This window comes from Dasypus novemcinctus, chromosome 3 (assembly GCF_030445035.2).
Source record: "Dasypus novemcinctus isolate mDasNov1 chromosome 3, mDasNov1.1.hap2, whole genome shotgun sequence".
Classification (NCBI taxonomy): Eukaryota; Metazoa; Chordata; class Mammalia; order Cingulata; family Dasypodidae; genus Dasypus; species Dasypus novemcinctus.
The window spans coordinates 148,130,045-148,144,085 of NC_080675.1; the positions used below are offsets into that span (position 1 = coordinate 148,130,045).

A 14,041-nucleotide genomic window follows, 5' to 3' on the forward strand; every position below is an offset into this window, starting at 1 on the left:
GTTACTAAGGAGGTTCAGACTAAATAATTCCTCTGGTTTTTTTCACCCATAAGGAACTCTTATGAAAAGTCAAATAATAATATTTTTGTTGAGCACAGATAACAGACCAGAAGTGTAACAGTATTAATGAAGCTGGAAGACTGTGGATTCCTCTAGGTTCCTGGCTATGTTGCATAAAGGAATTTAAGAACATGCCAGTTTATTTAGGCCAGTAAAAGAGTTTATTAAGAGAAAAGGAGAAAAGAAAAGTACACACCCAGACCTGGATGTGGGCTACCTCCAGGGGAAGAGGAGCTCCGGGCGTGGCGCGAGGGTTGAGTTGCCTTTATTAAAGCTGGTCTCCCCGCCTTCCCCTTCCTAATGTTGGGGAGGGGCCCCCGTTGTTTGCTATTCTGATTGGTTGCCTTATGATCCCCGCCGTTAGCTTCAGGGGACCAGTGATGAAGCCTTTTGTTTGGGTGTCCCCTTGACCCTGGGGGAGTTCTAAATGGGATTTTCTGGCCAGGGTCTCAATGGGGTCTTTCCTTAGCGGGTTTCTGGGTGGGGTCTCATGACCATGTCTCTGGGTCATGCTGGGTCAAAACTGTGACTTGTCTTCCCTCACTCCCTTTACTAACCTGTTTCATTAAAATTTCAGGGAAAATTCTGGCCCATGAAAATTATTTTAAATATAGGCCCTTAGGAGTGACTGTGGCTCAAGCAGTTGAGTGCCTGCTTCCCACATGGGAGGGCCCGGGTTCATTCTCCCATGCCTCCTAAAAACAAAGCAAAACAAAAGAAACAGCAAGCAAACAAATGAGGAAACCAACTCAGGGGAGCTGATGTGGCTCTGTGTTTGAGCTCTGGCTTCCCAAGTTCCTGATTCAATCCCTGGTCCTGGTAACCTCAAAAAAAAAAAAAAAAAAAAATTATATATGTATACACATACTCACACACACGTATAGAGAGAGATCCTCAAAATAAATAGAAATATATGTGTAGGGAAGTGGATTTGGCTCAACTGATAGAATTTCTCCCTACCATATGGGAGGCCCAGGGTTCAAACCCAGGGCCTCCTGACCTGTGTGGTGAGCTGGCCCACATGCGGTGCTGATGTGTACAAGGAGTGCCCTGCCATGCAGGGGTGTCTCCCATGTAGGGGAGCCCCACGCACAAGGAATGCTCCCTGTAAGGAGAGCCGCTCTGCATGAAAAAAGTGCAGCCTGCTCAGGAGTGCTGCTGTACACACAGAGAGTTTATGCAGCAAGGTGATGCAACAAAGAGAGACACAGATTCCCAGTACTGCTGACAAGAATGCAAGTGGACACAGAAGAACACACAGCGAATGGACACAGAGAGCAGACAACGGGGGCGAAGGGGAGGAAGGAGGCAGGGGAGAGAAATAAAAATAAATCTTTAAAATATATATATGTACATTTATTGTCTAAATACCATTTTCCCTTCATGCCGTATTTGGTACTGTATTTTGGATTTATATCACCTATGAAAGTGACTTTTAAATTGGCAATTTAAATTATGTATTTGTTCCTAGAATTGATTGCATCCCTTGCTTTATGTCAGGAACCTTTTTATGTTTGATTTAATTTGTAACTCAAAATTAATTAAACTTTTGGCTTTTTTAATTAGAAAATTGATTTGTGAATTCTTCCTTGATATTATAGGATTGTTTTTAGCTTCTTTTTAAGTATTCTCTTTAAACAGGCTTAAATCACTCTGTAGAGTTGGGTCAGTAACCATCAGTGTCTTTGTTGACAGTAGCATGTGCTAGCTGATCCCCAGCTACCACCCTCAGAAAGATAGCTGCTTTCTGGCAACCATCCTTTCTCTCTCTTGTTCTTCCTTCTTTTTTTACCCTTTCCTACTTAAGCCACCATAGGAAACTTTCAGTAGACATTGTGACCCCATAACTTATTGTTTCTGCTCTGACATTGTTCTCTCTCTTTTTCTATTAGTAATCTCAGTGTTGTATGGCTGTGGTGGAGTGACACTCTGATTGATCCTAGTCTTCAAAATTACCTAATTTGCAAGAAAACCACCAGACTAGGGTGATGGGAATGGAGTGCTGGTGGAATTGGTCACAAAAGTGGTATTCTTTGGGAATAATTAGTAGTGTCAGAGGTAATTCATTTCAACATTTTGATTTGTACTCATATTTTCACATGTAAAAAATAAGTGAAACAAACAGGACTTAAATTCTAATACATTCATGTGAAAGTTTCAGTCTGTAACCATATGAATAATATTACTACTTAAGTGTTTTCTCTATTTTACAAGGAGAGTTTTCTCAGGTATTATTTTCCTATTAGTCCTGAAACGTATCAACTTTTTTTTCATATACAGCTCTGAAAGATTGGTATTGCTGGCAGGTGGTAGCCTAGAGATCAGTGATGTCACTGAGGATGATGCTGGGACTTATTTTTGTATAGCTGATAATGGAAATGAGACAATTGAAACTCAAGCAGAGCTTACAGTACAAGGTATGTAAATTTCATTATATAAATTAAAAATCTTATGTTCTTTCTGGGTTTGCTGATTGTTTAACATTAATGTTGGAGAGGCAGTACAGCATCGTAGTTAAAAGCCTAAGCTTTACACCATAGTGCTTGGGTTTAAATTCCAACTCTCACACTTCATAGCTGTATTACTATAGGAAATTTACTTAGCCTCTCTGAGCCTAATTTCCCTTACCTGTAAAATGGAGATAATGAGAGTACTTACCTCCTAGGTTGTTCTGAGGATTAAAAGAGTTAGTACTTGGAAAGCTCCCAAACTAGTGACTAGAATATGGTAAGAGTTCAAAGTTAGTTCTTTTTATTTTTATTACTGATAGTATACATACCTAATAGTAGTATGGAGCATCTGGAAAGTTCAGTTCATTTTTCTTGTTTCAGAATGCTTTCCCACAAATGTTTCTAGGTTCTCTGACCCAGAAGCATGTTTCTCCTCAGAGTTGGTGTTCCTTCTTTTTGGGTGACTAGATTGCCCATGAAGGAGTACATGGTGACTTTCATTGTAACCAGCAATTCTCTAATGATTTCATGTTTATTTCTCGCTCATCAACTAAGGTAGATCATCATTTCAAGGATAACTGTTCTTCCCTTTTCTCCATATTCTCCTTTTTATGATTTCTGTGGTTAAGAAGACAGAAAATAAAGATGGCATGTCCACATAAATCTCTTCTTTAACTTCATCTCCCCTGCCACTTCCCTATACAGAAATGTACCCTCAGAAGAATATTTACTATCTCTCCGATAATTTGTCTACGCCTTCATTTTTCTTTGTTCCAAATAAAATTGTGTAGTACTTTGTATATTAACTTTCAGAGAAATCCAACACTGCTTGGATATTTAGAAGTGTATAATAACCCATGGTGTTCATTATCATCATGTTCCACATTATATTGTATTTGATAGAAATATTTCATGATCTGATTTTGGGTTGTCATAACCCCTTAGTTTTATTTCCTATGAAAATTTATTTCTCTTCATACCTTTTGTTGGTTTCAGAGTGGGAAGCAGAGTAGCGGTATTCCTACTCCAATTGTCATTTACTGGGGATTCAAATCGGTTTTTGATTGGAACTAGAGAGCAGACTGTTTGGGATTCCATGCTGGTGAAGGCATAGAATGTTTATAAACCCACCTCATGTAACAGAGAATATAATCTCTTAAAATCAAAAGGGTAGACAATAGAGTTCGCATTATGGTTTTATTGGTTGAGTTTAACCAGTGTTCTTAGCTAGGTGGAAAGTTGGTTATGGGGCATGGTAGTTTAGAATGACCAATTTGGTTTTTAACTTCTATGTAAATGGGATAGTGAACTCCATCTTTTCTAGTCTGTTCCTCCCTTAATGGATGTTTGGTTTTTTTTTGCCTTTTTATATTAATCAGATTTATGGACTAATGCTCTCTTTGGTTTTCCTCCCTGTGCCTCTGTTTCCTTCAGTGACCTACCTCATGTGGTGGTTGTTATGAACCTCAAATGAGAGTCATGATGTCTGCTAAACTTGTTAGTGCTGCTTTTACCTTTTCTGTATTTCTTCGTGAGGGCTTAATATAGTACATACGTCTTATGGTTTGTACCAGGTTCCATCTTATCTATATTTGGAGAAAGTAACCTCTTAAATACATTCTTGAAAACTGAGAAAAAGAACCAGATCTTAAGTATCACCATAAACCTTCTCTTAATCAGAGCTGTCTTGTTTTAGCATAAGAACAGACAATTGAAATGAGTAAAATCCAGCTGTTGTAAGTAATTATGGGACTTTAAAATATGGTAAAAGTGGAAATTCAGTTCAGACTTCAAATGTGTTATTTAATAAATGGTATTGATACAATAGACTTCAACTGGAAGAAAATAAAATGAGGTTGGATCTCTACTTCAGTTCAAAGTTCTAAATATGAAAAAGTGAAGAATATGGGAAGGTTCTTTGCATTATTCTGGTGGAAGGAGAGACTAAAAAGAAAAACAGGAAAAAAGATGTCATAAGCAAAAACCAAACAAATTTGATGACATGCAACTTTTTAAAAAGCTATAGAGAATAAACCCTCTAAATAAAAGCTAAATGCCAGTGATAGATTGAGAAAAAAATATTTGTAACAATTTAGAAAGGGTTAATATCTTTAAAATACAAAGAGCTTTCACAAATAGATTTTTTCTTTTTTTTTTTTTTGATTTGTTTTGTTTTTACTTTCACAAATAGATTTTTTTTTTTTCAGGAAATTTCTTTTATTGTCTTTGTTTTTAAGATACATAGATCACACAAAATGTTACATTAAAAAATTTAAGAGGTTCCCATATACCCTACTCCTCACTCCCCCTGCCACTCCTCCTACATCAACAACTTCTTTCATCAGTGTGGCACATTCACTGCATTTGATGAATACATTTTGGACCACTGCTACACTGTATGGATTATAGTTTACATTGTAGTTTATACTCTCCCCCACTCCATTCAGTGGGTTATGGCAGGATATATAATGTCCTGCATCTGTACCTGCAATATCATTCAGGACAACTCCAAGTCCCGAAAATGTCCCCATATCACACCTCTTCTTCCCTCTCCCTGGCTTCAGCAACCACTGTCTCTGCATCAATGATACAGTTTCTTCCATTGCTAGAGTCACAATAATTCTATAGTGGAATACCAGTAAGTCCACTCTAATCCATAATTTATTCCTCCATCCTGTGGACCCTGGGATGGCAATGTCCAATCCACCTCTAAATCGAGAGGGGGTTTAGATCACACATGGCTGATGAATGTGATTCTCCTGCTTACAGAATCTCTCAGTTCCCTGGTGTGGTGGTTGACCATCCTCACCTCCCTCTTGGCTGACCTGGGTAAGTCCAATGAACCGGAGAGTAGGAGTTGCAACTCTGCTGAGGCTCAGGGCCCAGCTGGCATATGGACAGTCCAGATATTCAAGTCTCCTGAGCATATACCCACCCCAGTGCCAACCACAGGTTCAGTGAAAGTGACAGAAGGAGGCATGTGTTAGAGAGGTCACATCTGAATCCAACTTCATCACACTCAGGAGCACAAATTCCAAAGTAGGGCCCACTGACAAGGCACTGAACTCCAGAGCCATCTGCCATGACTGTAGAACCTATGTGTCTCTGCAGCCCTCAGGGACACCACTGCCTGGGGTTGTATCTACTTTGACTATCTCTGGGATCATGCAGAGACATGTGTAAGTGTGACCCCTCTGATGACTTCCCAACTCATTTTGAAGTCTCTTAGCCATATAAACTCTGTCTTTACCATCTCCCCCTTCTAGTCAAGGTCTTTTTCTAGTCACATCACCAGCTGGTGATTGGTAGTAATTCCTCAGCACCAGGGAGGCTTATCTCCGATAGTCATGTCCCAACCTGAGGGGAAGGTAATGCATTTACATGCTGAATTTGGCTTTGAGAGTGGCCACATTTAAGCAACATGGAGGCTCTCAGAAGGTAACTCTTGGGCACCCTGCAATTCTAGGCCTAGTTGAAATTTCAAGCACACAGGCTTGTAAGCATTGTCATCAATATCAGGGGCCCATCACTGAACCATCCTTCTTCACTGGTCTTTGCCCTTGCACTTGGGGGATTGTTGCTGTTCCATTGGAGAATACAACAGAGCTCCCCTGGATGAGAACTTTGTACTCCCTCAGTTGTCGTGTGTAACTCTGCCTACTGTGACAATACCCAATGAATATCCAAACATATTTATATACCCTATATGCATACCCTGGAGAACTCCCTCCCACCCATGCGTCCCCCATCAATGACACCACATAACCAGTGCTCCTCTTCTGCCATAGTTGAACCCCTCTGTGATCTAAAACTTCTTCAAAAATGACGCCTAATATATTCGCAAATTCAGGTAGTAGGAAAATGAAATAGTAATGACAGGTTTAAAGATTAGAAATAGAATTCATACTAATTTAGAAAAACTAAAAAAAAAATTGGGGTATTAAAAAAATGAAAAACATCATAAAACTTTGTTTTTGATGTTTTGCCTTTCTTCACTGTAATCGGTATTGCCCTGTATGTACAGTGGCAAGAAAATCTCTTCCATTCTTTCCTCAGTGTCTACATCCTTTTTTTAAAAAATTTTTTATTAAGTCTTCAAAAAAGTTTTATGTCACAGTAAAGTCATATATAGAATATAGGGGACTCCCGTATACCCAATATCAAACCCTTTTCCCCCTTTCCAACAATGATCTTTTTACATGTGAATGTTATATTTGCTATAGTTGATGTACAGATATTGAAACAGCTACTCACCGTGGTTCCATTATGGTTTACATTATGGTTTATGTTTTAGAGTGCACACTTTTATAAATTTCTTTGGTTACATTATGGTTTACATTTTAGACTATACATTTTTATACATTTTTGGTGAAATTTAACATGGCCTATATCCATTGTTGCACTATTTTGTGAAACATTTCCATTGCCCCCCAGTTAATCCCCTCTTTTATATATTCTCTCTCCCCCTCGACCCTGGCCTACAGTGACAGCCAAGCTTCACTGCTTGAAGGACAATATTCATAGATACTTGCAACAATGCTGAGGGCTTGACACACTAGTGTGTCCTCCCCCATTGGGAGCCACTCATGGTGAGAAACAACTGAGAAAGGGTTAAAATCCTTAAAATACAAAGACCTTTCACAAATAGATTTTTTTCACTGTCACTTTCACAAACAGATTTTAAAAAAGCAAATAACCTAAAGGATATTGATAAAGTATATGAACAAGCAATTCACAGGAGTTTATTAGCCGTTTGCATTTCTTTTCCAGTAAATGGTCAACCTTACTAGTAGTCAGAAAAAAATGCAAATTTAAAAGATAACAAGAATAAAAAAAAAAAAAAGAAATAAAAGCAAAAAAATAAAAATAAAAGAAGTAACATTTTCCACAACTTATCATATTAGCAAAATTAAAGAGTTTTGACTTCTAGAGCATGAAGTGCTTAGGATTGAAAATAATTATCTCACCAGTACAGAATAGAGCAAAACCATTACATTTACCTGCTAGCCTCAGATTTGGGACTTGAGTAGCTGTGGCTGAAATTGAGCAAAGTGCTCTACACCTTTGGTAAAGAAAATAGTTTCTGGGCTAGTGTCCAATTTTTGTCAAATTAGTCCCATTTGTTGACTTCCTCACCCAAGATCAATTCTGGAAAAAGTCGAGGAGTGAGGAGGAAGTGCGAGGAGACTTAAGGCTCTGTTGACCCTGTGGGCTTGGAAGTGTGAGGGGCTGGGTGTAATGTTTATGGGTGGTAGCTGTAGCCTGGGACTAAGGATTGCCAGAGGTTGTGTTAAGTGAATAGCTTGAAAGAAGGCTAATTTCTATTCTTGTTTGTTACTAGTGTTCCCTTGAGACTCTTTGCCTCACCCTTCAAAGAAATGAGCAGCAGTGGACCAAGCCTCCAGGACCATGCAAAAGGTCTAATGAGGCTCTGAAGGCATTTGTGTAAATTGGTATGATCTGACTGACTGTCCTTAGGAACTCACTTTTCTACCTCCTCCCCACTCTAGAACTCCCAGATTGGTAGGTTTCAACCTAGGAAAACTTCCTATATCCAGTGCTATTTCTGCCTAAGAGCTTAAATCTGAAATCCTGACCAGAGGATTTGCCAGTGGAATGCCCAGCCGATGAGATGGTCCCTGGGGCTCTTTTCCCCAGAACTCATTCTTTCTCCTTTCCTTAAGTTTGCCAGGTTGGATATTAGGAGTTGGACCTGGCCTTTTGCCCTTTCACTAAATATATTATCAGTCAGACTAGCTGGCACCCCAGAAGAGCATTAGCTCACAGGTAAACTAGCTACCTGAGTGGAGTATAGCTATACTAAAAGAAAGGCAACTAAGGGAATAATATATATATCTGATGGAGAATTGTTGGAAAAGATTGACCAAGAAATAAAGACCAAGCATGGTACATATATTTAAAGAGACAAAGGAAAATATTAGTAATATGATGTAAGAACAAGAAAACATAAAAACATAGAATCAAGTAGAAATATTTGGTATAAAAAATATAGTGAAAATAAAGAGACCTCCTGGTGCTTACCACAGGTCGTGTTCTTGCACTGACTGTATAGAAAAAGGAGGCAGAGTGGGCCTACCCCGTATACATCTCAGCCCAGGCCTTGTGCCTAGTCTGAATTGTGAATGCGAGGACATGGAGAAAAGAAAAGATAAAGAAAGAAAGAATATAACAGAGTGGCTGTGGTTGAAGGGTATATAGCTGATTAACAAATAATGAATTGGAAGATGAGATTGAACTGTGAAACAGCAGTAAATGATAAAGTAAATGATAAAGAGAAACAGAGTAAAAGCCAGGAGGTATGGAAGTTAGATGTAGAAGAGCTCCTTTCAAGATAAATAAGAGTCTTAGAGGAGAGGGGGAAAAGGGAAGAGGAACTATTTGAAGAAATGGGATATGTTTTCTTAGAGACTGATGAAAGGCTTTACAATGAAAGGGTGTATGGACTGCTAACTGGGGTACAGAAGGAAAAATCTACCCTTAGACCCTGGTGACAGATAATAATACCAAGGAGAAAGAAAAATTCTAAAAGCGTCCAGAGACAGAGTGGATCATCCATAAGGGAACAAACATTAGGCTACATCTAGGGTTGATTTTGAGAAACCTGATGGAGGGAAGGTAGTGGAGTAATATTTTAAGGTGTTGAAGGAAAAGAATTCTGAGTCCACATAAAATTTACAAGTACCCACATGTGAGGCATAATAAAAATTCTAAGACAAACACTGAGAACTCTTTGGAATAAGTACTGAAATACTCCTAGAATTGCTCCAGGAGATATGGAAGCTATAAAACATAGACCCTAAATTCTTTGACACTACTCCTAATGAGAAATGGAGTGTTTGTATATCTCTTCCCTTTGAATCTGTGTGGGCTTAGAGCTGTTTTGACCGGTAGAGTATGCCAGAAGTGAGGTGGTGTGATTTCTGACACTAGGTCATTAAAAGCCTTGGGGATTCCTCCTGGTTTTCTTGGAATGCTTACTCTCCAGACACTTCCTTTTAAATCTCTCTCCCAGAACCCAGCTGCCATGCTGTGAGAAGCCCAAGCCACAAGGGAAGGCTTTGTGTAGGTGCCCTGGTAGACAGCTTCAGCCAAGACCAATCTTCCAATCATCTACCCCACAAACCAGTATGGAGTAAAGACGCCTCCAGATGATTTCAGCCTCCAGGTCTCCAAGTATCCCCAGATAATAAATTCTTCCTAGGGTGTAGAGCAGAGACAAACCTTCTAGCTGTGCCCTGTCTGAATTCCTGGATCTCAGTCGAGAACATAATGAAATGGTTGTTGATCTATGCTACTACGTTTGCTGTGCAACATAGGTAACTTGGTAAAGTGCGTTGTTGTTTTTGTTTTTTTTCTTTTCTTTTTAAAGTCTTGATCCAAAGAAAAGAAAACTTAAAAGTATGTCAACACAGATAAGGTAGATACAACCCCAGGTATTGGTTCTTTTGAGGGATAAAGAGACCCACGGGTTCTATGGTCATGGCAGAAGGGGTTCACTGCCATGACAGATGGCCCTTCTTTGGAGCTGGTGTTTCTGCGTGATGGAAATGGACTCAGAGGGGATCTCTTTTCACAAGACTTGCATGCTACTTTATTGGAATTGTAGTTGGTGCTGAGTTTAAGATATATGTAGGGGATTTGAATCTCTGGACTGATAATATGACACCCAGGCCCAGAGCCTCAACAGACTTCAGCTCCTACACTTTGACTTATTGGACTTACTCCACTCAGCTAACATGGAGTTGAAGAAGGTCAACCACCACAACATGGAGCCTAGAGTGTCTACAACTAGAAGCGGGAAGAGTGCATCCAGTACCCATGTGCAATCTAAGCCCTCACTTGACATAGGTGTGCAATGGACACAACCAATCCAATGTCCACAGAGGAAATGTGAAATGGGTGTGGGAACGGTAGCCATGGGGGCTGCTGGGTGTGGGGAACGGGAGGAAGAGATGAGATGTGGAGGCGTTTTCGGGACGTGGAGTTGTCCTGGATAGTGCTTCACGGACAATTACGGGACACTGTAGATCCCCCCAGGGCCCACTGGATGGAACGTGAGAGAGTCTGGGCTATGATGTGGACCATTGACTATGGGGTCCAGTGATGCTCAGAGATGAACTTACCAGGTGCAATGGATGTATCATGATGATGGGAGAGAGTGTTGCTGTGGGGAGAGTGGGGGGCGGGGGCGGTGGGGTTGAATGGGACCTCATATATTTTTTTTAATGTAATTAAAAAATAATAATAAATAAATATTTAAAAAAAAAGTATGTCAACAATAGCCTAGAATTAAAATTTTTTTTAATATCAAGTGATGAAGGTAGAAAGAAGTATTGTATAGGTAGGAGAAACAGAAAGATATGCATATTGAGGTATTTACAGATATAAATATTAAGGTGGAAATATCAAGATATCAAAAATGAGATTGGACCTTTAGCACAATCACCATAGAACAAAGAACATACATACAACTTTTAAATAGCATGAGAAAACTTGATCTATCTGAAAGGTCAAAAGGAGAAAAAAGGAACATGTATACAAGAAAGGCAAAATATTGGGGGCAGAAATAGCTCCCACTCTAACAGTAATTAAAATGTTAATAGATTAGACTCTTCAATGAAAAGACAGAAACTAGCAAATTGAATTTTTCTTAAAAAAAATATTGTTTGCAAAGATGTACTTAAAACTGAATGACATCTAAAATTTAAGGTTTTAAAATAAAAGAATGAAAAATATATGGGAAAAGGACTTTGGCCCAGTGGTTAGGGCATCCGTCTACCATATGGGAGGTCCGCGGTTCAAACCCCGGGACTCCTTGACCCGTGTGGAGCTGGCCATGCGCAGTGCTGATGCGCGCAAGGAGTGCCTTGCCACGCAAGGGTGTCCCCCGCGTGGGGGAGCCCCATGCGCAAGGAGTGCGCCTGTGAGGAGAGCTGCCCAGTGTGAAAAGAAAGTGCAGCCTGCCCAGGAATGGCGCCGCCCACACTTCCCGTGCCGCTGACGACAACAGAAGCGGACAAAGAAACAAGACGCAGCAAATAGACACCAAGAACAACAGACAACCAGGGGAGGGGGGGGGGAATTAAATAAATAAATAAATCTTTAAAAAAAAGAAAAAGAAAAATATATTAAGCAATCTAAAAGAAAGTTATAGTAGCAACCTTAAAAGCAAATATCATAAACATATTTATTAGTAAAAGGAATAATAGACCAAGAAATTATAACACAAGACATACTTATCATAGATATATATGCTCCTAACAGTGCAGCCTCAAAATATTTCAAGCAAAAAAAAACAGCTGGGAGAATGGGTAAATCTACAATTGTTTGAGATTTTACCATATCCTCGTATTAATGATAGAAGAGAAAGTCAGAAAATAAGTGGAGATATCGCAGTCTGAAAATATGATTAATAAGCCTAAATTTTTATCTACACACAACTCTCACAAGCAGAGTACACCTTCTTTTCAAGCTCACACATTAACAATTTCAAAAATAGCGTGTATTAAGCTATAATAGAAGCCTCAATAAATTCCAAGGCATTAATATCAAACTTTGTTATCTTAGAAACTTATAGCAAAATATCTTTTAAAATATCCCATATATTTGCAAATAATATATAACTTGGGTTGAAAGAAAATCATAAGGATAATTTTTAAATACTTAAATGATAATGAAAAACTACAAGTCAGAATTTGTTACAGTACAGGTGGTAGTACCTGGCACTCAGTAGTTAGTGACTGAATGAAGAGCAGACTTTATTAGGAACTTTTGTTACTTCAAATATATTTAGTAGGTGCTCACTATTATTGGCTGCATGAAAAGCTATTTTAGTGGGATCTTACGCTTTCTGGGAACAAGAAAGGCTAAAATCAAATATGCTAAGCATTCAGTTTAAGAAGTTAGGGTAAAAGCAGTAGAGCAAGATAGGACAAAATAGAGGAAGATGGAAATAATGACAGGCAAAAATCAATGAAAGAGAAAAAAGATAGGTTCTGATAAGTCTAAGAAGAAAAGAGAAGTTAGAAAGTATATAGAACAAATGGAGAAGTGTAGACTGAACTTTTTATAAACAACAGTAAAAGTCTTTTTTGAATAAACTTTGCTAATAAATTTGAAAATTTAGATGAAATAAATTCCTAGAAAAATATAAAATTACCACAAGTGACATAAGAAGAAAGAGAAATAGATTAATAAGTATTGAGAATTAAAATGGCAGGTAAAGTTCTGATGGTTTTTCAAATGGATTCTACCATACTTTCAAGGAATATTTAATTTATATTTTATATAAGTTGTTTCAGAAAACAAGAAACTGCCCACATTATTTAGTGTGATATAGATAAATTTGATTCCAAGACCAGTTAAGGTCATTTAGGCAGGTAAAGGCCTATTTTAGTATTACAACAGCTATATAAGTGTTAAATAAGATAATGACTTTCAAATTCAGCTATGTATTTTTTTTTTTTAATTATGGTCAAATAGGGTTTGTCTCAAGACTGTAAGGATAATTTAATATCAGAAAATCTAGCATAATAGATTAAAGGAGAAAATAATATGGTTTTCAATCAGTATAATAAATGCATTTTATTAAGTTTAAACATCTATTTATGATAAAAAGAAAAATTCTTACCAAAGATTTGGGAACTTTTTTTTAAACTTGATAAAGGTAATATAGCTAAGCCTACAGCAAACATTGTACTTAATTAAAAGTGGTTCATTCCCTCCAAATGAAGCACAGTTAAAATTGATCACAGTTCTCTCTATTCAACATAGTTTGTCCTACTAAAGAGAGAGTAAAATAAATATTAGTGTTGATACTGGAAAAGAAGAGATTTTTTCCCCCGGTCCCATAAAAGAGATATTTTTAAGTTATAATTTAGGGGCATTAATTACATTCATAATCATTGGGTGAGTTAATCATCTACCTAAAAGCAACAGACTCATCAATCTAGAATATAAATAACAAAATAGCATTCATTAGGTTTGAAGATATAGGGTCAGCTAATCAAAAGTATTTCTCTATACCTGCACTCAACTAGAAAATAATTTAAAGATAGATATTTTCACAATAGGAAAAAATTATAAAGCACCTAGAAATATAATTTAGTAAGAAAATACAAGACTTTGGTGGAAAAAAATGTAAAACTCTTAATAGAGGACATGGAAGATAATTTGAATGAATGGCAGTAGATATTTCATGCTCTGGGTTGGGTTGACATTTAAAATTTGTCCATTTCTCCAGAATTAACATACAGATTTAGCATAAATAAATCAAGTTTCTAAAGAAATTATTTAATGAACTTGAAAATTTTACTGTAAAATGTTTATGGAAGAATAAAGATCCTAGAACAGCTGAGTTATCTATGAAAATAAAGACTGGGGAGGGGCTTGCTCTACCAGATATTCAAGCATATTAAAAAGTCACTATGGAAGCAGACGTGGCCCAATGGATAGGGTGTCCGCCTACCACATGGGAGGTCCACGGTTCAAACCCTGGGCCTCCTTGACCC

The 14,041-nt window shown here is 38.0% G+C and overlaps 1 protein-coding gene and 1 non-coding gene across 6 annotated transcripts in view; both read left to right on the forward strand.

Annotated features, from left to right (window-relative positions):
- The window catches only part of NEO1 (neogenin 1), a 259,394-nt gene that overhangs the window by 94,751 nt on the left and 150,602 nt on the right, over positions 1-14,041 (forward strand). For all 5 annotated transcript variants that reach the window (XM_004476598.5, XM_004476596.5, XM_004476595.5 and 2 more), the window contains exon 5: positions 2,341-2,477. In XM_004476598.5, coding sequence (XP_004476655.2) covers positions 2,341-2,477 — 137 coding nt within the window. The remainder of the gene's footprint in view (positions 1-2,340; positions 2,478-14,041) is intronic.
- On the forward strand, positions 8,536-8,667 carry LOC111760042 (small nucleolar RNA SNORA51). The gene has a single exon (XR_002793843.1). It is a non-coding gene; the product is annotated as a small nucleolar RNA SNORA51 (small nucleolar RNA).